This window comes from Eleginops maclovinus, chromosome 11 (assembly GCF_036324505.1).
Source record: "Eleginops maclovinus isolate JMC-PN-2008 ecotype Puerto Natales chromosome 11, JC_Emac_rtc_rv5, whole genome shotgun sequence".
Taxonomy (NCBI): domain Eukaryota; kingdom Metazoa; phylum Chordata; class Actinopteri; order Perciformes; family Eleginopidae; genus Eleginops; species Eleginops maclovinus.
In genome coordinates this window covers 11,797,880-11,820,020 of record NC_086359.1, presented here as the reverse complement: position 1 = coordinate 11,820,020, position 22,141 = coordinate 11,797,880, and the positions used below count along the sequence as shown (strand labels likewise).

The 22,141-nt window shown below is 42.0% G+C and overlaps 1 protein-coding gene across 4 annotated transcripts in view; it reads right to left on the bottom strand.

Moving 5' to 3' along the window:
* Positions 1 to 3,470: 3,470 nt before the first annotated feature.
* Positions 3,471 to 22,141, bottom strand: part of shroom1 (shroom family member 1) — a 28,398-nt gene continuing 9,727 nt past the window's right edge. For 2 of the 4 annotated variants that reach the window (XM_063895174.1, XM_063895175.1), the window contains exons 2-9: positions 11,849 to 14,719; positions 11,582 to 11,759; positions 11,361 to 11,413; positions 10,026 to 10,661; positions 9,047 to 9,640; positions 8,514 to 8,622; positions 7,659 to 7,931; positions 3,471 to 6,064 (exon numbers count right to left, since the gene is read on the bottom strand). In XM_063895174.1, coding sequence (XP_063751244.1) covers positions 5,816 to 6,064; positions 7,659 to 7,931; positions 8,514 to 8,622; positions 9,047 to 9,640; positions 10,026 to 10,661; positions 11,361 to 11,413; positions 11,582 to 11,759; positions 11,849 to 14,502 — 4,746 coding nt within the window. In that variant the 5' untranslated portion in view covers positions 14,503 to 14,719 and the 3' untranslated portion in view covers positions 3,471 to 5,815. Of the gene's footprint in view, positions 6,065 to 7,658; positions 7,932 to 8,513; positions 8,623 to 9,046; positions 9,641 to 10,025; positions 10,662 to 11,360; positions 11,414 to 11,581; positions 11,760 to 11,848; positions 14,720 to 16,974; positions 17,226 to 22,141 lie in introns of those variants that run through there. The other 2 variants (XM_063895177.1, XM_063895176.1) reach the window with 2 other exon arrangements.

The window sequence follows — 22,141 nt, the reverse complement described above, 5'->3', positions numbered from 1 at the left end:
AAAAGAAAATCCAGGAAATCACATTGTAGGATTTTTAAAGAATTTATTTCAAATTATTGTGGAAAATAAGTATTTGGTCAATAACAAAAGTTCATCTCAATACTTTGTTATATACCCTTTGTTGGCAATGACAGAGGTCAAACGTTTTCTGTAAGTCTTCACAAGGTTTTCACACACTGTTGCTGGTATTTTGGCCCATTCCTCCATGCAGATCTCCTCTAAAGCAGTGATGTTTTGGGGCTGTCGCTGGGCAACACGGACTTTCAACTCCCTCCAAAGATTTTCTATGGGGTTGAGATCTGGAGACTGGCTAGGCCACTCCAGGACCTTGAAATGCTTCTTACGAAGCCACTCCTTCGTTGCCCTGGCGGTGTGTTTGGGATCATTGTCATGCTGAAAGACCCAGCCACGCTTCATCTTCAGTGCCCTTGCTGATGGAAGGAGGTTTTCACTCAAAATCTCACGATACATGGCCCCATTCATTCTTTCCTTTACACGGATCAGTCGTCCTGGTCCCTTTGCAGAAAAACAGCCCCAAAGCATGATGTTTCCACCCCCATGCTTCACAGTAGGTATGGTGTTCTTTGGATGCAACTCTGCATTCTTTCTCCTCCAAACACGACGAGTTGAGTTTTTACCAAAAAGTTCTATTTTGGTTTCTTCTGACCATATGACATTCTCCCAATCCTCTTCTGGATCATCCAAATGCCCTCTAGCAAACTTCAGACGGGCCTGGACATGTACTGGCTTAAGCAGGGGGACACGTCTGGAACTGCAGGATTTAAGTCCCTGGCGGCGTAGTGTGTTACTGATGGTAGCCTCTGTTACTTTGGTCCCAGCTCTCTGCAGGTCATTCACTAGGTCCCCCCGTGTGGTTCTGGGATTTTTGCTCACCGTTCTTGTGATCATTTTGACCCCACGGGGTGAGATCTTGCGTGGAGCCCCAGATCGAGGGAGATTAGCAGTGGTCTTGTATGTCTTCCATTTTCTAATAATTGCTCCCACAGTTGATTTCTTCACACCAAGCTGCTTACCTATTGCAGATTCAGTTTTCCCAGCCTGGTGCAGGTCTACAATTTTGTCTCTGGTCTCCTTAGACAGCTCTTTGGTCTTGGCCATAGTGGAGTTTGGAGTATGACTGTTTGAGGTTGTGGACAGGTGTCTTTTATACTGATAACGAGTTCAAAAAGGTGCCATTAATACAGGTAACGAGTGGAGGACAGAGGAGCCTCTTAAAGAAGAAGTTACAGGTCTGTGAGAGCCAGAAATCTGGCTTGTTTGTAGGTGACCAAATACTTATTTTACCGAGGAATTTACCAATTAATTCATTAAAAATCCTACAATGTGATTTCCTGGATTTTTTTTTCTCATTCTGTCTCTCATAGTTGAGGTTTACCTATGATAAAAATTACAGGCCTCTCTCATCTTTTTAAATGGGAGAACTTGCACAATTGGTGGCTGACTAAATACTTTTTTGCCCCACTGTATGTTTCATCCACAATTTTCTGATTCCCTGCCTTGCAGACATAGTCAGTAATTATCAGCAGCAACAATCCTTATCGCTCAGTACTGGGACGGAATTGTTGTATTTACACCACCCTGTTCTCTCCTGTTTCTTGTCTACAGCCTACACCCTAAACAATCCATCTCTAACACTGCCTTTGTAATAATGCCCAACCTAATGTCCATGCAATTAGAGACTGACAAAGATCTTTGAGAATTCCTTGAATTGTGTTTAACGTCCCTGCTTCCTTCTGTGGGAATCTGATTAAAAGTGTTTATACTTAAATAACTTGTACTTTAAAGTAAGATAAGTGCTTTCCGTTGTCTCTCACTGACATATTTGGGTTACATCTTCTCTTTCCAACTTGTAAACCATTTAATTTTTCCATGTCAATTATTTTAATAATCATTGTTATTGCTGACAAACAGACTGGACAGCATTCCTCTTTGAGGCTGAACAAATTAGGGCAAAGATGCATGAAAGACGCAAGAGAGAATGAAGACATTGTGCTGAAAATCCCCTCAATGCATCACTCAGTGTAAACAGCTCTCCTGGTATTGGCTTAAAACAACATAATTTGACCAGCATTTCTTCTAAAGCTAACTAGAAGAAATGAAAACACTTGTAATTCTTGGTAGCTTGATCCACACTAAAAACTGAAATTTTAAAAACATGAAGTGGCAGGGTTACAGGGGTTGTGTGCCAAATAGTTTCTTGGCTGGGAGTAATGACTTCCATAGAGTCCTGTCATCACCGTGAAGCCAGGGTAAAAATAAAAAATCTCCAAAAATAGTTCAGTAAATAATGCCTTCTTAAACTATAATTTGTTGGTATTTCAATTAAAACAATTTTTTTATATAAACAAACAAGATTCAACATGTGAATTTGAGCAATTTAAAAGTGGATTTTGTTCCCATTAGTTTTAGGGAGTCTAGCTGTTGTTGTTGTTGTTGGCTACCCGTGGTTTCTAATCTCTATGCTAAAATAAACGAACTGCATCCAGATTCGTATTAAATTCACATGTGAGGAAGGCATTGTTATTGCCAGAAAGCCATGCTTTATAAAAACAATTCCTTTTCTGAAGGTAGCAGTTAGTTAGCTTAGCTTAGCATATACAGACTGTAAACAAGAGTGAAACAGCTAGCTTGGCTCCATCCACAGATAAGAAAATTACCAACTCAACACTTAATATGTTGTTTGTTTGATCAAACTAACTTACTACCTATTCAGATATTACATTTTATTTAATAAGCTTTCAAAAGTGCTGGAAGGTTGGTTTGGATTTCTGGAGAGACAGCCAAGCTAGCAGTTTAAAGTTAACCATGTTGCTTCCAGTTTTCTTAGTTAAGCTACCGTAATGTATTATGTAATGCAAGCTAATCATTAGTAGTAGTAATATTTTCTTAAAATACATTACTTCCTGTTATTTTTAATTTTCTGACACTGTAGTTAGTATACTTGAGGCTGAACTGTATTTGAACATAGCAATACACACTTTGTGCTCTAAAGAATTCAATAAAAATACAAGATTACCCCCTTCTCACAAAGCAATTAAAATAAGTTATAGTTTACTTCTGCCTATAGATTATGGTGCTCCCCAACAGTGTTTAAACCAATAAAGTCAATCAAAATGGTGTAATATTGCTCTGAGTACAGAAACAGCTAAATTCCCTCAGCAGCAGTTTGTTGTTTAAGCTGCAGAGGGCAGAGATGAGCTCTGATAGGAAACGCCACTCAAGCAAAACTTCAAATACTGACTGATATGAAAACGTATGTGACAAACAATGTTACCCCATCTCTGATACTGAAGTAGAAGCACAACACTTAAACCACTTGTTGACTAAAAATTAAATGCAGCCAACATTTGTGTCAATTGTTTGTTTATGTTTACCTTGGATACACGTGTCTGCATCTGTTTTAAGTAAAGTTCACTCTGGAGAGAAATAAAGAACGGTGGTACACTAGATGGAGAGGGAGAGCTTAATTTATTCACAATATAACAAACATCATGGAATATACAACTCCAAACAGGCACAAAAAACAACTTAAACTATTAACAGAAAAAAGACGTGAAAGAGAGGAAATAGTGGATTTAGAAATGTCTGCTGTCATCCCACCAGCAGGGAATCACTGAAATATTTTCAAAAACAGATTTTGTTTGTATCAATGTGTGTTTCCAGTATGTGAAAACTAAACAAATATAATCCTACTTCAAAAACAGGTCTATTTTCCTGTGACTTCAACAAAACACTGCTTTGATTGAATGAAGGAAACATGTCACATGTGTGTTAGTACACACGCATAGCAAGATCTAAAATGAGTATTCTTCCATGTGCTGCTCCTCTTCTGTGGGAGCTTTTTCATCACTTTTTCCCCCACAAGCTTTCTTTCTCCTGAATGTGGCATACTTTGGAAATTCCTGAAGGCTGTGGGGAACAACATGAGAGTCTTTCTAACCCTTCAGGACTGCGTCAGCACAAAGGCCAAAACAAACATACATTTGTTTAGCAAACTGAAACCGACAGGGTTGTAAATCTCTGGAGAAATGTTTTAGTTGTGGCTGGGGTGGAGAAACTGCTTATCAAAAGAAACAGAATAAATATATTTTAAAGTAAAAGAGTTTGTAGTTTGTTTGTTTGACATTTTGAGTTTGGGTAAATGCTTTTTTTAAGTGGAGAGGCCGCTGATGATGCTCTGGCTTGTTGTCGTCATTATTACATAAATATCATTTATAAAACAGTCAGCACAGCACATCTTTTCAGTTCAGCCAAAAGGTATAATTTCCTGAGGGATAATAGCATTTTGATCACTTCCACAAAAGGAGTTTTGTTGAAAACTTTAAAAGGTAAACACCAAGAGTAGCTCTGTATGTCTGTCTCTTCAAAAACTACTCTCTGAATTAACATGAAATGAAGACATTCATGATTTCACACACTCACACGCACATATTCTGACATAGAGCAACAGTCACTTTGATGTGTCTAGTTGACGATTCGGTAAAAAAACAAATGTGGAAACAGATTTTCCAAAACAAATGGGGGAAAGTCTTTTGATTCAAGAGTGCGTTTCCACCCAGAAGAGTTTTTTTTAAAACTACATTTAATTAAATGTAAAAGTTCCATGTCTAACAGGGGATATGCAGTGGAGGTAGAGAATAGAAAATTAGGTTAAGACGCCTGAAGTGAAGATTGTGGATTTTCCTGTTTAATAAAAACTATTTCAAGTATCACGTGTCACTTCTGTGACAAAGGGACGTTGGGAGAAAATACTCAGTGATATAATTCTTGCTCACTTATAATCTGATTAAAAAGGTTTAGCACCTCCTTATGAGAAACCGTTCAAGCGTGAAGTCATTCAGGCTTAATAACATTATGTATGAAATTAGCTGGAAAATCATTTCTACAAAATCCTTAATGTTGCAGGGTATGCTCATGTACCTTTTTATAAAAAAATATTTCAACATTCCTGTTGAAAATGTATCACGAAACAATGACAAAAAACAGGAATATTGTTTAAATGGATGGAGTGAGGCTTTCATTGAAATTACTTGAATCTGATTTTAAGAAATGTGCATTTATGTATCATTACAAAGTGCTTTTTTTTCATTCACCCTTTTTGGTTTTTAGTGCCTTAATTTGAAACACGTTTAAAAATAAGAACATTTACAAAAACATAACGATTAAATCTACTACATCTATTGTACATCTTGCTGACATGATACAGTACAGCGCCCCCCTCTCAGGCTACACTTTCACTGAAGCCTTCACACAGGTCCAAATACAATCTTAAAGCTTATAATAGGTTTCCACAGGTGCAGATACAGGGCTGTAGCACTACCATCTCATTGAAAAGGTGAAGGACAGTTGCTAAATTGCAGGGGACGCAAAGTTTCCAGCACACAGCAGCTCTAAAGGAAAACGTTCCACAACAACACCAACATCAAGGCACATAGAAAAAAAATCAGCTCAGTGTTTTAAGTTAATGGAAACATGTGCGACACATTGAGAAAAGTCTTCAGGTGCACAGATTGTGCAGTCTCACAATGGGCGGGGATTGAGCCGTTGGTGGATGGCTGAAAGGCAAAGGAGTCTTAATTTCTCATCTTATGTGCAGCCTCATGAATCGCATGAGAGGAGAGCAGCAGGAGGCATGATGTGATTCCAAATAGCCCTGTCAAAGCCTTTAAGGAGACAACACAATGTCATGACAGGGTTGGGAAAAACACGGCCATCTCTCTACATGTCTTCTTAAACAAGCAATCCTACTTTAAGGCAAGTGAAGGAGGAATCTGTGCTTATGTTGCTCCTCCTTTCACAGGCTGTTGGAGAGGGCCTCCAGCTGCTCTTCTCCCAGCCTCTGCTTCTCCTCCAGGTCCTTCTGCCGGATGAGCAGTGAGGCCTTGGTCTGCACGAAGCGCCGGTAGTCCTGCAGCTGCTCGGCAGACAGTTGACGCGCCAGGAAGGTGGAGACCAGGTTCTCCCTGCGGTCCAGGTTATCCTTCAGATCTTTGGCGTCCTCCCTCTGTTTGCACAGCAGACGGTGGCGACTGTCCAGAGATTGCTGAGTGCAGACACAGAGGATAAAGAACGTGAGATATACCTGCTAACGTTTCCTCTCTATTTCACATGATATTGCAGGGGACAAAAGAATTTGTTAGGTCGGTTTTGAAATGTTATTCTGGTGTTGAATTTGTGCCTTGGTCATGCTCCTCGTATTAAGCGGGTACAGTAAGTAAATATTCAGCTGAGAACACTCATACAAATACAGAACTGGAGAACAATGCTGATAAGGCATTTGAACATGTCCAAGTATTGTATTTGGGATGGATTTTTTTTTTATTATTGGAAGGTTATATGATGTTTGATGTAATAGAGAGCTGTGCAAGCTGTTTGGTTATGCCACAGGGCAGTAGGTGCAGTGTTTCCTTATGTCAACAGAGGGCAGGGTAGGTACAAATGTCATCGAAACCGGACTGCAGTTTCGGTGAGTCAGTGTAAATACCAGTGTTGCTGATAACAGCAAGAAAACAAATGAGCCTCTAACAGGCTCTCCGTACGCAGCACATTCAGCTGGGCTTTTACAGATGAACAAACTGACAAAGAGCCCTTTCAGGGATAAATCTAGAAATCGAATGCATCCATGCAAACATAATTTGATGCTGTAAATACCAGGGAGCATAATGAAACAGGATATCCAGAGGGGAAACCGAGCATGGTACAGAGCTCAAGTTCGATCGTGTGATACAACACATGTTATTTGAATTTAAACGTTTGAGAGTAAAACATTTTTTAATTAATTCTATCTACCTCAGATGCAGCCTGACATGATGGAATTTCAGTAATTATTTGTCAATAAAAAATGATCTTCAAATGCCTGATTACGCTTTTGGGTCAAATAAAGATAAGCTAAAAAGGCAATTATACGTAGATAACATTTTTTGAATTCCACAGGGTGAGAAACCTTGACTCCATTTAAGTCGCCCTTAACTTCCCAAGTGGCATGTGTTTGCTGTTCAAAAGTAAACAGAACGAGAGTAAAGCCGAGGGCATGGGAGCAGCCGTGCACTTCCAACACTTGCGGTCGTCTTTTTTTCACCCAGAAGCTCTAAATGAGCAGCAGTAAATCACTAAATCTGTATGGTTGCATTACATAAACACTACCTAGCTTTTAATTCGATGTATAGTGTGTATGGGTACATCCCTAGATTTATTTTTATCACATCTGGCTTTAATACATTTAATTGACATTTAACCAAGAAAATCAGATTTATACGTTGATAATACAACTTCATGCACTCATTTACATGTGTGATTTGAATAATTATATTGAGAAATGGATGCTACAGAATCTACTACAAAAATACATGTAGCAAAAAGGATTATGTAGATTTGACTGCTTAGAAAATGTTTCCTCTATAGCTTAAGAAATCCTGAAATTGGGAGGTTAATTAAAGGCCCCATCAAGGAGTGTTTTCAAAAACACTCCCTACTGGCAAGAGTATTACCACCAGACAATTATACAACTTCAAGGAATACATCAGGCAATAAATTATAGAAGATAAAAACATTCTTGGAAGGAGAATTCTCTTGAGACAGCCCCAGAAAACCCTAATTTATCAACCCTAAAGTCTCCAAATAAGGTTTTGGTTCCTTACCATCTCTTCAGCATCTGTGTGTTGGTCCACGGTGCTGAGGGCGTTCTGCACCCTGGCCAGCCGGGCGGAAAGGCACAGCAGCAGGCTCACCACTCTCTCCAGGTCTCCTATGAAAAGGTTGTACCTCTCCAGCTCCACGGGCACACAGTGCTTGCGGACCAGCACCTCCAGGGCCCCCCCGTGAGCCAGGTTCTCCTGGATCTCTGCCTGCAGGGCGCCGCGAGTCTCCTCCAGCGAATGCAGGCGCTCCTCGATAATGGACGTTAAGAGACTCTGATAATTCAAGCAGAGCAGGGGATATGTGACGACGGGATATGTGATACGCTACAGACGACTGGGTGAAAAAACGTGTATAAATAATACTTTGCTAATTAAAAACATGTATTTCCTATTCGCAGTGATAGGATGAAGGCAAAATGTATCAAAAGTGAATGTGGGAGGCAGTCAGGATAGGGGGGAGGCTATTTGCAAAGCCAAACATTATGCAAGAAGGAGATACTGATAAGAGCCAGACAGTATATCATGTGATAAGAGACACACAACTATCTCAGCCTGAAATGAATCCACTTAAGGCCAAATGTTATCCAGATGGTATCATTATGGAATCCAGAGGTTGATTTTTTTTAAAGAAAATCAGAAGAAGACCTTCGAGTTTGTGGTAAAATGTCCTGTTTACTCCGCTGTCCTGATGGCTTTCTTGTAATTTTAAATGTACATGCATTTAAAACAAAGCTGTGACTATTCAGAAATATATGGGCTATGGTAAAATGTTCAATGGTTTAAAAGTATTGAATTGTACACTTTACTTGTGTTTGGACAATAACCATACACCATGGTGCCTGAATGAATAATCACCTTTCTCTCAGTGATGTCAGCTTTGCTCTGCAGGTCTGTACTCTGAGGTTTAAGGCTGTCAGGAGCAGACGGATCAGAAGATGCTTCAGCCCCTTCCACTGTTTCAGGACTGGAAAAAGAAAAATGTTGACATGTATCTGAAGAGTGCTTACACAGGCAGGAATGTGAGGTCATGTACCTCGGAAATCAGATGACCAGGTGCTTCTGTGCATGTGATGCAACAATAGATAACACATAAACCAGTATCACGTTACAGAGAAACATTAAACCAGGAATCCTAATTATCTCTGCCCTCTAAATGCCATTTCAACAATAAACTAGTTTTAAAATGTGTAATGGATTTTTTTTCCATCTCCAAAGTAAGGCAAACTCAGATAAACTTATTTTCACTCATAAGTATTATTTCAGAACACATCTCAGGAGCGTTCTGTCTTCACTAAGGCAGGAAAAGTCTCTGAAAAGTGTAAACAAGTTTATTTATTTAACTGTACAAGAGGTGGGTTTGTGTTGTGCTCTACGACATTAACGTTTACCTTTCTCCAGCTCCTTTCTGCTCCTGCTTCTTCTTGTAGTGCTCCTCCATCAGCAGCGTGTCCTCTGACAGCAGCTGCTCCATCAGCATCAGTGCCGTTTTACGATTGGTCAGTGGGTAGAACACTCTGGCCAGCGACTGGTCGGCCTTGACTACCGCTTCAACTAGCTCCTCCCACTTTGGTCTTTCAGCAGGCCTCTCCAGGCTCTCGGTCTCTCCCTCCGTTGTCCCCCTCTCCTCCGTCGCTTGGTTTTCGACGGACTTTTCATCTTCCGGTTTTGGATTTTCCTCCTCCACCTGCTGACTGATGTCTGCGTCAGATATGGAAGTGCAGGCAGACACAGAGGTTTCACTTGTCTGTGTCGGAGGGGCCGAGGTAGTTGACTCGTCCTCAAATACGTTGTCTGTCAGCACCGAAGAGTGAACTTCCTCTTTGATCTCCTCTACTGCGGGGAGAATCCACAGCGATGGATCTGTGGTGACGCCGCAGCTCAGAGACACTTCATGGTTTGACAAGGGCTGGAGGGAAACATTGCTTTCTTCATCCACTGACTGCTCTCTCTCTGATCCAGTTGCAGAAGGAGAAGTCGTGAGTCTTATGAAAGAGAAGCAAGTCATGGTTAACAATCTGTTGAAAGGAAACGTGGGTGCAGAAAAACAGTGTCAATAAGTAAAAGGTAAGGCCTTCACAAGTTTATTATTGACTACATTTAAATTATACTTGAATCTGATCCGACAAAGACCCAAGTAGAAAAAGCAGTCAATAATAAACTGTTGTGGTATGTAAGAGTGGGCAAGGTGATCTGTTTTCTTAAGGAAAAAATGTGTTTGCAGAAAGAAAGTTGAATGGATATACTATATTCAAATGAAAAACCCAATGCAAGGAATGTTTTGGAAGTTGTGGAAGAAAGTGGCCCCTTTAAGTCAAACAATTTCCCAGAAGAAAAAACATGTTGCATTGACAAAGAGTGTAATCTTACCTGGAGCTGGGCCTGTTTTCACAGGGAAGCTTTGTCTGAGGGGGAGTCGATGAGGTGGATTTGATCTCTCTCTCACTGGGCTCTGGACATCTGGGGGAAGGTGGGTCAGGTGTAGTCTCACTGGGCGGTCTGCTGGACCTGACCTCATCTGTAACCGGGCCGTGAGAACCAGGAGATCCAGAGGGAATCCTGGCACGGGAAGAGGAGCCGGAGGCCGGGGAGGAGGATCTACTGGCGTTCCTTGTTCCTGCTGAGGAGTCCTCCCCTGTTTCAGAGCTCTGCCTTGACACAGACTTTGTGTGGGCTTGGTTTTGTGAATGTCCCTGACCAACGATTGCTGTTTCCTTTTGTCCTGTTACATTTGGTCTCGTTCCCCCTCGGACCAGCCCCTGGGTTTCTCTGACTTCTGCAAAGAATGAAACGTTCCTCTTGTCTTTGACGGGTCCTCCAGGTTCAGTCGAATCCCTCCAAAGTTGATCTAACTGCTCAGAACTTTTACTCATGGCCGATGGTCTTGTTAACTTTGATGCCCCGAGCTCTTCCATGGACTTCCCCCTCTGTGTGACGACACGGACACGCTGCTGGGCCTCAGGGGCCACCTTGAAGGAGGAATCCTCACTGGCATGCCTCTGAGGACTGACACCAACAATCAATGTTAAAATGTGTAACGCAAGTCCTTCATTCAAACAAAGTTGGATCAATTTAGAGTTTTCAATTAAAACAAAAACTACTAAACCATCACGTGTAACCATCACATTTTCATACAGTTTTTTCTCTCACTGAATATTTATTTATCTATTTATACAATGCTCATCCGGCAACAAACTTTGTGTTTGATGCATTTGCAGACGGGCTAATTGTGCAAAATGTTTCTTTGAAAGATGGAAAAGATACAAGTTTGCTGTTGTTAAACACTGACACCATTAACATCAATTAATGAACAACTACCACAGGTTTTTTGACTCTTTATTCACCACGGAGGCATGTGGATAGCATTTCTAGGTAAGGTATGATCATTTTTCGGGTTTAAGTAATCCCTTAAGGACAAATAAAAAAGCTTCATAAAAGGGCTCTGTATTTTTACATTGCAACTAACTATTTGATATTTACAATATGTCAACTCCTTTAAAAAGCTCGAGTCAATGATTCTTCTTTTAAAGCCCATGCATAAACATTTAGACAGGAATGCTGCTTTGCTAGACCAGGTGGGTGTTGACTTTCCAGTGTCCAAAGACTTAAGAGGAGATTTATTGTCTGCGCACACTCACTGACCTATTAGTGTCGTGACATAAACCAATAAAAATGCACCAATTTGTCTGTGTAGCTGGCACATACCTGGGGGTTTCAGTAGCATTAACTGGTAATGGATCTGCTTCATGATCGAGTGCCTGCAGACCAGAAAAAAGAGTAAAAACACATGACTACATTACATTGAGTGTGAAATAGTACAGCAAATGCCAGAGATAGGTTAGTTGTGAAAGTTTGTCAGACATTGACTTTATTCTAAAAATATATAAATATACATATCTTAATTTTCTCAATTTGGACAGACATACCTGTGGTGTGGATGTGGATCTGTTCCTTAAAAAACAGGGTGGTTCTGGTTGGTCCAAGAGACTCTCCACTGACGCCGACTTCCCCTGAGCTGGGCCTTGGCTCTCCCTCCATCTGGGTTGATTGGACAGACCATCATATTGGCCTGAACAAGACTGTGCCGAGAAGAACTGGGCGTACCTGAAATGGGATCATTTCCATTCAATATGTAAAGGATTTCATCTATATGATGACAAAAAGCATCACACAAGATCTGATAGGGAACATACCTGATAGAGCTGGTGGAGGAGTCTAGGATGCGACCTGCAGAGTGGGGTCTGTGGGGTTTGTTCTTGGTGTTTTTGCCTTCATTATTTCCTGATAGAGGCCTGGGACCCCAGTCGAAGGGTTTCTCCCCCAGAGAGTGCCTCTGTCTGGGTGGAGATGGTAACTGAAGAGACTGCTGCAGTGGCTCGGCAACTTTCTGACCTGTTTTACGCTCCATGTACTCCACCAGCGCCTTGTGTTGCAGATGTTTTAAGTTGGATTTTGAAGCGCTAGAGGCTGAGAGGGCCCTACCTCTCGTCTCGAACATCTTCCTCCGTGCTGCAACCAGTCCCTGCTCTCCTTGCTGCACATGTTCCTCTGGCTCGCACTCGACTGCAAACAGGCTTTCAGTGTCGTTGCCAAAGGAGCGGCATGCAGAGTGGACGGGGCCACTGCCGAGCTGGTTGAGTTTTTCAGGTTCAGAGTAGCACATCTTTTTCTGCTCTTGAGTCAATCGCTTCCTGCCTCTGATGCGTGCTACCTGGGGCTGGGCCACATTCGCTGTTCTCCCGTTTACCTTTTCGGTCTCTTTGTCCCTCTCCTCCTGACTCTCCCTGACTTCTTCTTTGATGCTCCCTCTCTCTGTGTCCTCAGAGGCCACAGAGGGAGTGAGTGTTTCTGTGGAGCTCTCGGAGTCCTGTGATGATGAGAAAGCGTGGATAACTGTTGGCCTAAAATCAGGTTTTGGCCTGGTACGGTGCGGCCATGACAGCTGCAGGTCCCTCCTTTTAAATGACGTCTCCCTCAGGACTTTCGACTGGGCATCCTTCAGCTTCTCTTTGTAGTATTTCTGAAAGGAGTCATCCAGCGTGTTACAGGCAGCGGAGACTACTTCCCCTCTATCGTTCTTGCTTGTGTCACTTTTTATTGTTCTATCCTTCTCGGTACCAACCAAATCTCCATGACCTGTTTTGTTTTGAATGGCTTCCTTGCCTTTTATACAGAAACCCTCCTTTTTAGGCTGAGGCGCTGTCCTGCTGGCCCCGGTGAGGTGATACAGCAGCGGGGTTGTTTCTTTGTTTATCTTCTCGTTGGCTACATCTCCTAAGGGCGGCCGTTTCCCTCTTTTTGCTTGTTCCTCTCTCTTGGACTGTTCGTTGCTTATGAGTGGTGTTGCCTCCTTTGTTTGTTTGGTTGAATGTGGTGGGCAGTTTCTTTCGGGTCCACAGTAGAATATAGGGTTGTTGGCGGTGTGGCGGCTGATATCTCGACTCTGCATCATGTCGATTTCTTCTAAAGTGTCGAAGCTTCGCGAGGACTGCATTGAGATGAGGGATAGTCTGTCATTCTCCTGATCCTGGCTCCTGGAGGAATGGTCCTTGCTCTGAGAAGTTAAAGACTCTCTTGACTCACTGAAAGATGTCTCTCCAGAGCTCTCTTGGAGAGATTCAAAGAAACTATCCATTGTGCTGTGGCATCTTTCTTTTTCTCTTAGCACCACGGTGGAATTCTCACTTCCAGTCTCAGACCCACACACAGATGCAGAGTGTGCCCTCATTCTAGATTCAGACAGCTGACACACTCCTGTGACAAAATAGAATTGACCCTTATGCTGGATGCTGCTGTTGATGAAACCCTGACCAGCATTCCAGGGGCTGGCAGCTCGAGGTGGCTCTGAACCAAGCCAATCATGCGCAGAGTGTGCCCTTTTGCGCTTACTCTCCAAATGACCACTGTTACCACCAGGCTTGTTGTTATGGTCTTCATTACATCCACCACTGCTTGAAGGCAGTCTGGGTTTCAGGCGCTCGGGCTGGCTTAGGGAGATTGTTGACTTGTCCTGCTCCGCTGCTTTGTTATCAGTGATGGAAAGGTATTGTGGGTTCAACAGCGCCCTAGTTTGATCGGGAGGCTGGAGATGGGGGCGGTATGTTGGCGGCTGCTGGGCCTGTGGCAGTTCCTGTTGAGAGCCCCTCCACACTGAGAAAACTGGGTCAGAATTGAAGCTTGCTTTGCCTGTATCTTGGTTAGCCATCTCAGCTTTTGGGGCATTCTGACCAAGGGGCTGTGGATGGAGTCGACTGAAGGGTCTGGGCTGTTGTTGGGGCGGCTGGGGTTTAAATTCAGTACCTTGATTGTGGACTCGGCTGTTTTCCAAGTTTTTTGTGGCTATAAAACTATCCATGCGTGCCGGAACAGGAGGAGGACGGACGGGAGGGTGGGCTCCTTGGAAAGGAGGCACCTCTTTTTTAGAGAGCGCTTTGTTGTTGTTAAGCAAACTGTTGTTGGCATTCTGGTGGTTTACATTTGCTTTGGAATTGTTCCGATATTGCTGTGAGATAGCTTCCACAGAGCGATAGAGCTGGTCCATGGTCTTTGAGTCAGAGTGCAGAACCTGGGTCGGATGGTATATGGACTTTACGTACTTAAGATCAGCATAGTGGCTGAAGGAGCTGGACTGTATGTCGTCTGGGAGAAAGGGTGAGGGGTAATCTGGGGCAGTGGACCCACCAGAGAAGGAGCTGTAGGCAGAGTCTCCTTTGCCGTGCTGATGGTGGGCTAGTTGGTCTGCGATGCTGCTGTTGGACTTGGCTGGGGAGAGCCGGCTGACGGGCAGGCTCAGAGGATGTAGGTCCACGTTGCTCATTCTCTCAAAGTGGAAGTTGTAGGAATCCATGGAGGACTGGGGCGGATGACAGGAAGGGAAGGGCGAGGTTTGTAATTGTGTTACACAAGTTTGTGCGCTGATGCATGTGTCTTCCTTGTGGGTAAAACTTGGGAAAAAACCACCAACACATTTGCAGGTTGTCCGTCACGCTTGTCGCTAATTAGGTCATATTCCTGCCTTATTCTTGTTTATTCAAGGCCTCTTGAAACAGTCTGCTCAGTAGCTCCTAGGGGAAAAAACACAAAAAAGCACACACTGGTTATCAGCCTGAAATCTTTACTCAGGACACACACTCCAGTCTTACATCTGAGGAAAATTACTGCTAAAGAGTCAAATTAAAAAGACAAGATGCATGTTCAAATGACCAATACTCAATATATTACATGGCTTTGTGTAGTCATCACAAAGATCCCAATGCGTAGCTGTTACGACTGCAAACATGAATGTTTGTGTGAGATATTCAACCTGCCATGTCCACTAGGTTAATGGCACACACAACCACACGCCCACATCAAAGAAAAACATTTTTATACCTCATCTTAGATGGATATATGAAATAAAATACTCAATCAACTAACCTGCAACAATAACTAAATGTTGCAGGGATGATGCCAGAAGGCAAAACCTGGCAGCATCGAAGAATAAATCCTTTGACTTTTCTCTAACAAACTATTAATGTGTCGCGTAATTTCTAAAAAGAGGAACATTTTTATTATAATATTTCTGTCCATCAAGTGGACATCTCCACATAACACATAGTCACAAAGTCAATTTACTGGTATATTTTCTTTTAATCTTTTCATTAAAAAAAAGGAATTGGAAGTGAACAATCACATTTTCTATGACGACATTTTGTGTACAAGACATGGCCTACAGTATAAAGTACTTTTTATGTTTCACAGCATGTTGGTTTTGCAGGGTCAATACAGTTAACCACCTGTTGAAGGAGCCTGCCTTCATGTTGCATGCACAATGCCTCTAATTAGGGATCCTTGAGGTTGGCAGTGCAGGTTACAGCACACACATGACAAAAATGTCAGGAATTCCACATGGAGCTACAGAAATCTGGGAGGATTAGTCATGTGATGGATGTATGATGCCTTGTTAAAAGCAATTTCCCTGTAAGGGATTAATAAAAGTATGTCTTCTTCTTGTTCTTGTTATACAGCGCTGCAAACCATAAAGGCTCTCTGCATTTCTTTTTCTATTGAGAGAAGCATTTAATAGCCTAAAATGTAATGATTTGGGCATGATTAAATGAACTACAGCGACAACGAAGTGAATGTGAAGCTTGATAAATAATCTTTTGGTGTTGTCTGCTGCAGCATTCATATTCTTTTAGTCATCATAAACCAAGTAAATATAATCTTGACAATGGTGGGTTTAACTTTCAACTCTAGTACAATGTCCCAAATTTCCGTATGAAACTTACACTCTAAAAGAGGATTTTATAACTTATAGGGCTAGAATCCTGTAACACAGAAACCTGCTGCCATCACCAGCTATCCAAAAAACATCTTGAATACAAACAACAGCCCCTTCAAGTTAATTCTAGTTAATAATAGGTTTAGGTTTTACGGTAGACTCTAATGACAGAGTAACAGCTTCTCATTTCCATGACCTGAATGCCTTTCCATGACTTTGTTATCAAGATGAGGCTACATACCTGTCACGCATATACACAAAGGTCGATGTTGACAATAAAACAAAGACAAGCCAACCAGCTAATCAACTCTGACACGGAAGTATGAAAGTTGGGCCTCACGTGCAGCAAATGTTGCGTTATCCTGACAAACAAACCAAATAAATCCTGTAGTTAGAAACTTAGAATGATAACTGAAACCTCCTTTAGAATCAATTCCAATGAGCCACTTTTTTTTGCTGCCTGAGCATAAATCCCAGAATTAAAGATGATCCTAGGTGGTCGTTTTGCATATTTACAAAACCCACCTCCCAAGAGCCTTTCATACTACAGTATTAAGGGGGATTCCATGTGTTTATGAAGGGCCTTCTGATCTGTGCTGTATTTCTGTGTGTGTGTGTGTGTGTGTGTGTGTGTGTGTGTGTGTGTGTGTGTGTGTGTGTGTGTGTGTGTGTGTGTGTGTGTGTGTGTGTGTGTGTGTGTGTGTATTCCAGCCCTCCTCTTCCTTCTGCGAACACAGAGAGAGAGGCTCCCAAACAGGGGAGCGCTCAAGTGGAAGTGATGGAGGGGACAGGCAGTGACAAAATGTACAGAGAAGAGAGAGGGAGGGAGGGTGAGGCAGAGGGTGACCGGCCCAGACAAATACCCTCACACGCAAACCACAACAACAAGAGACAAGAGAAGTGAACAATGACAGCAGGAAAGCTGAATCAAGTTGGAAGGCTGGATCAGCAGCAAGGCAGGCTGTGAGCCACACACAACTACTTGCAGACTGGTATGAATGAAAGTTTGCCAAGTTAAGAGAGAGCTGTTAGCAAGAAAGAAATAGAAAAACTCACCAAAACTTTGAGTCTAAGTTGCTGCCCTTCCTGATTTTCATCTGTAAAAGTTTCCACTTAAATAAGGATTTCCGTCCTGGCTTCTCTTTCAGAAAATCTTTCTTCCTCTAAAAAGAGGGACCAGACCAAGTTACCAGGAGAGCTAAATATTAGAGGAAAGACTTCTAGCGAGTCCCTTCTCCCCCCACAGAGACCCGAGACTGCCTAGTGGGAGCCCCTGATTGGACAGCCGATGACGTCCGGCTCTCCATTGCACAATGAGCGCAGCGGAGGGAATATTTCACTGCCGCAGATAGCTGCTAGTGCTGCCGGCCGGCTGAACAACAGAGAGAGGGATGAGGAGAAAAAAAAAGAAAAAAAAGAGGCCTCGCATTCCTGGCCGGCTTCAAAGACGGAGCAGAGGCCGGGCGCCATTCATTCCCAAGGCCCTGAGCTCGGCACATGGAGACTAGCCAAGGCAGGAGGGAGGACGGAGGATGGGAGGGGGTAGTGGTGGTGGGTGGATGGGTGACCTCCCAACCTCCACCCAAAAAAAAAACTGTCACAAAGACTAACTATCCCCCACCATCGTGCTCATTTTCTCTTATTCCCAACATCTACTAGTGTTCCCTGTTTTCTCGTATTCTCTAAAAACCCTTGCTAATGACAGTTATAAGGAAGTTACAAAGCTTCAAACAATAACCAACAGTCTATTCTAATCACTTCTGCACTGACAATAAAGGTCATCATTACTGTAATTACCCGTGGAAACGTTTTGTTTGATCATGTGGTAATTACCATACCAGTGGTGGCCTTTACAAAGGATGTTGGTGGTAACTGAAAATGGTAAAAATAGCACTATATTTTAACAATAAGCTCAGTCTATCTTTTAACAGATCTGTCTTGTAAGGGGTCAAGCAGGTTCTCCGTGACACCCTAAGCCTGTCTGAAAAAGACCTTATTTGCACTCTTTTGTAACTGTTAGCACAGTGTCAGACAAAGTAGTGCGTCAATGTTTTATGGTTGGTTAATGCTGAACTGGATGACAAAATACCAGATTGAAAATGGGAAAATGTGAGAGAGAACCAGTTATCAGATTTCAGCTTTTAAGTAATGTGCAACGCTCATCAAGTCCCTTTCCAAATGTGATAAGAAGAGAGTTCCATAAAAGGGGTCAACTTTAAAATAGAAACAGAGATAAGCTCATGGCCAGTTTTTGCCTGCAACGGTGCTAAGTACTGAATCCTTGTGGAGCGAGGAGAAAAGTATTCCTTAAGACCCGTAAGAATTTAAAGATCATATATTTAAAAGAAATCCAAGGAGTCAGGCAAGGACACATTTTGGCAAAGAAGATTGGATTTATGAAACCTATGAATGTGAGAGAGAACACATGGAGGCTGATGGAGAGAAGGAGGAATGAGGGATGGAGGGGGGGGTGCTAAATTCTTTCAGATTTTTTTGTCTTTCAATGGTGATTATGTGTTCCAGCGTGACCTTCACCATGCAGCCACGAGACTGGACCACCACGAGTTTTAGGAAAATATGGCAGAAATAAATTGAAGAGATTGAGAATGTAGATACAGGAAGTACAGGATGATAAGGAAATGCAGCAGAACCCCGAGAATGCAAGGCGCAATAAGAAACAGAGAAGGCACAAATGAATGGATGACCACAAGCAGGAAATTCAGGGACTATAGTGGCTGATGCCCATGGTAGCCAACCAACTAGCAAGCCAAAACCAATAAGTGTGTTCGCCCCTCAGGCTCTGCTATGTCTGCTGAAGAAGATGATGATGGGTTGGTGGACCTCTGAGCTAAATGGATATCTCCTCAAAATACTGTCTCAACGAAAAACATTTATCTGTAAGAGATTTCATTCTTAAAGAAACAACAAACTTTTTGTATTGCTAAACATTACCCAGAATTCATGGTGAATTAGTCTTGTTTAATATGGGCAAGATTCAAGAACTACACAGTTCACCAAACTACACTTTGTGCAACAGACGATTTTGCGTCTCAGTCTTAGCAGAAGTCAAAGTATTTGTGACTTCTGACTGGACCCATTTCCATTGGAGTGACAGTGTTGAAAGGGGGAGACACAGGAGATGACTTGCGTAAAAGGAGCGCAGGCCATATTCAAACCTGCGCCCGCCTCAGCAGGGACTGAACCCAGGTACATGACGCTCAGTGACCGGTATCCTGGTTAGTTTTTTTATATGAAGATGTACTAGAGGTACGGACACGTTAAGAGTAGAACGGTGCTCCAATGCTGCTGTGAGAGGATACAGTTGTGGACAAATTTTACTGTGTAAGGAAATATGTTATCTTTACCAATTTCAAGAATATAGGTTCCTATCTTATCAAAGCTGGTGCAGTGCACCAACAACGTATACTTTCATTTATTCCTGTTGTATCCCTTGTTTATGTTGCTGAATATGTTTAATTTTGTACGGAACATTCGTCAGTGCGATGTTTTAAATGCTGACCCGGATGGATTTCATCAGTTGTAATCAAACACTCGTAGAAGTCAGACTTTTGAACATCCCTTCCTCCGTGATTTTTGTTTGGGATTTTTGAATCCTGATAAAAAGACTGATGATTTGAGCAGATTTGTTCCATAAATCTTTTACATGTGTGAGTGTAAAACGGATGAAGAAGTCATCACAAATTCACAAATACTTCTCTTCTGAACTAAAGTTTCCCACAGGACCTGAAAGACATCATTCCTATTGTTCCCCCGATCAAACAGAAACAGAGAGGAAGCCGTTTTTGAAAAGGTGGAAGTGGTCTGGTGTTGAGCACTTCCACAGTACATTATAAGCGGTAAAGGGGAAAGCTGCATTGCCATGCACTGTTTTCACCAACGCCTGCATGGCAATCCCTCCTGCATGTGTGTGTCAAACATGGAAAAGGACAGAGATTAGGGGAGAGCAACTGTGGCTGTGTGTTGCTGGGCAGTGTTCACATTGGTGTGTAAAATCTCAAACTGACCAAGACAAGCTGTCACACTCTAACAAGCTCGACATTCCTGCCTTGATCTGGCCTAAATACTTACTTGACAATATTAAAATTCAGTCTGCATGATTTGATGTTGAGGACTTCACTTAAACCTGTATACATTTAAATAAACCGCCGTCTTACTGTTGGGAAATATATGTATATGCATCTAATAGCAAAACTATTAGCACTTGGACTCATAATGCAACAGGGTCAATAGAAGTGTGTTAATAACTATTAAAAAAACATCAGTTAAGCATTCTTTATCCTTCCTTGTCAACCATTAACCAGAAACTCCAATTCTCGGCAGCATTAAGCTTTAAAACTGAACAGAGGCTTTGGCAAATGATACACTTCTTATTGCTTTCAAGTGGCTTCTGAGAAGACAATTACTTTTTTATTAAGGACCCCCCCCGGTGGGGCTGCAATACGATCTAGTCATGGCGAGTCTAACTGGATACTGTAAGAATTCCTCCACACTGGAATAGTACAAGGCTGCAGGCGTAATGAGAGTTTTGTATGCTTTGTTTGGTCTGAAAAATGGGCCGTGTAAAATCATCATTACTGCAGTATATCCTTTTCAGTCTCAGGAATGTGTATTAATATCTGAGAGCAGACTTATCTGGGACAGAAAAAGAAAAATAAGGAAGCAATTATACTATCGGGAACTGAATTCTAAACTGAATGCCGAATGTTACACCTGAAATAAAAAGTTATGCAACAGCAATCAGTCTTGCACCTTGATAAAAATGTAGATAAATCATCTTGTTGCAGGCGCAAACTAACCCTTTGTGATATGACATGGACACTTCTGATGTGAACACAGAGAGGACTCATGCTCAACACCTCAAGCTTTCACATTTGGCTGGTTTAAAGGAGTTACAAAAAATCTCTACGGAGCAAAATACTTTCCTACACAAAGTAAAGGTCTGATCCAATCAACAACACGGGAACCACAGTGACAAAAGAGTCCCATGGTGAGGAATGTAAGAAAGAGAAAAAAATACAGAAAGTGCGAAAGAAGAGGCTGCCCGGCAGACAGATGACGACAATGAAAACACACAAAAACAAATGACCCACTTCCTGTTTGAAGGTCAGAAAAGTTTCAATGGTTCCATCAGCAAATATATAAAAAAACACACCTATTGTTCTTCGGTCCCCAGTGTCTCCTAAAGCCCAGGCCTCATCTCTCAACAGACACACTGTCTGCAGTCTAAGCAGGACAGATAAAATGAAGCGCAGTTTGGTCTTTTCTTTGGGCCACATCTGTCAACTCCCCCCCCCCCCCACTAAATTCATTTTCATAGAATTCTTTTACATTTCAATAAACTGTATCACAAATGTTTTTTTTGGTTGCAATTTCAGTGTTTTCCAATATCATGCAGTCCTGATTTTTACACAAGCAGAAATGTAGTGCAATGTGTGCAGCCCCGTTATTTGTATAGTACCCTAAATTTGTTTTTTAGATCTGTACAATATCATTAAGTATAGCAATGGTCAATTCTGGAAGTCTGAACTTTTTGCATCCTGTAATGAAACGTATTAATGTATATCGTGGCTATCGTCAATTATTGTGAGCTATTATAATCGAGCAGTAGTGGGGGGTTGTGATTCAGGACCAGATTATTTAGGGTCAGTTTGATGGAAACAGAACAATGAATTCCTTTAGCAAGCTTTACAGTTTATATATCTGCCCATTACAATCATTTATTTGTACTCATAGAATGTATTAATGCTGCTAATCTGAGCCAAAGCTTTTAATGGACTTATCTCACCCTATACAGAGTGGTGTGGCTTAAAGGCCATACGATATGACCTGGTTCTTAACTGTATATTTCGCAATGAGTTAAAGCTGCTCTGCTCCCAGTGAGGATGTCATTGTTTGCCTTGAAAATAACCATTTTTTCTCGTTCAGTGTTTGAGAGAACAACTGAGAGAGGTCTCCAGGATTTTGTGTCAATTGGGGAAAAACATTTGGTAAGTCAGGTAGCATTGGCCATGTTGCTGTCCGGAGACGTACGTTTGGGTATTCTGGGCATTTCCATAACAGAATAATTAATTTGGCGAGGGCGTTTCCATAACCAATTCAGCTGCTCTTTTTTACGTGAGCATACTCACTTTTTTGCTAAATTGAGGAAGTTTAATGTCATTCTGTAGTTTCCACGATAACAGCTTTTTGTATGCAATATTTT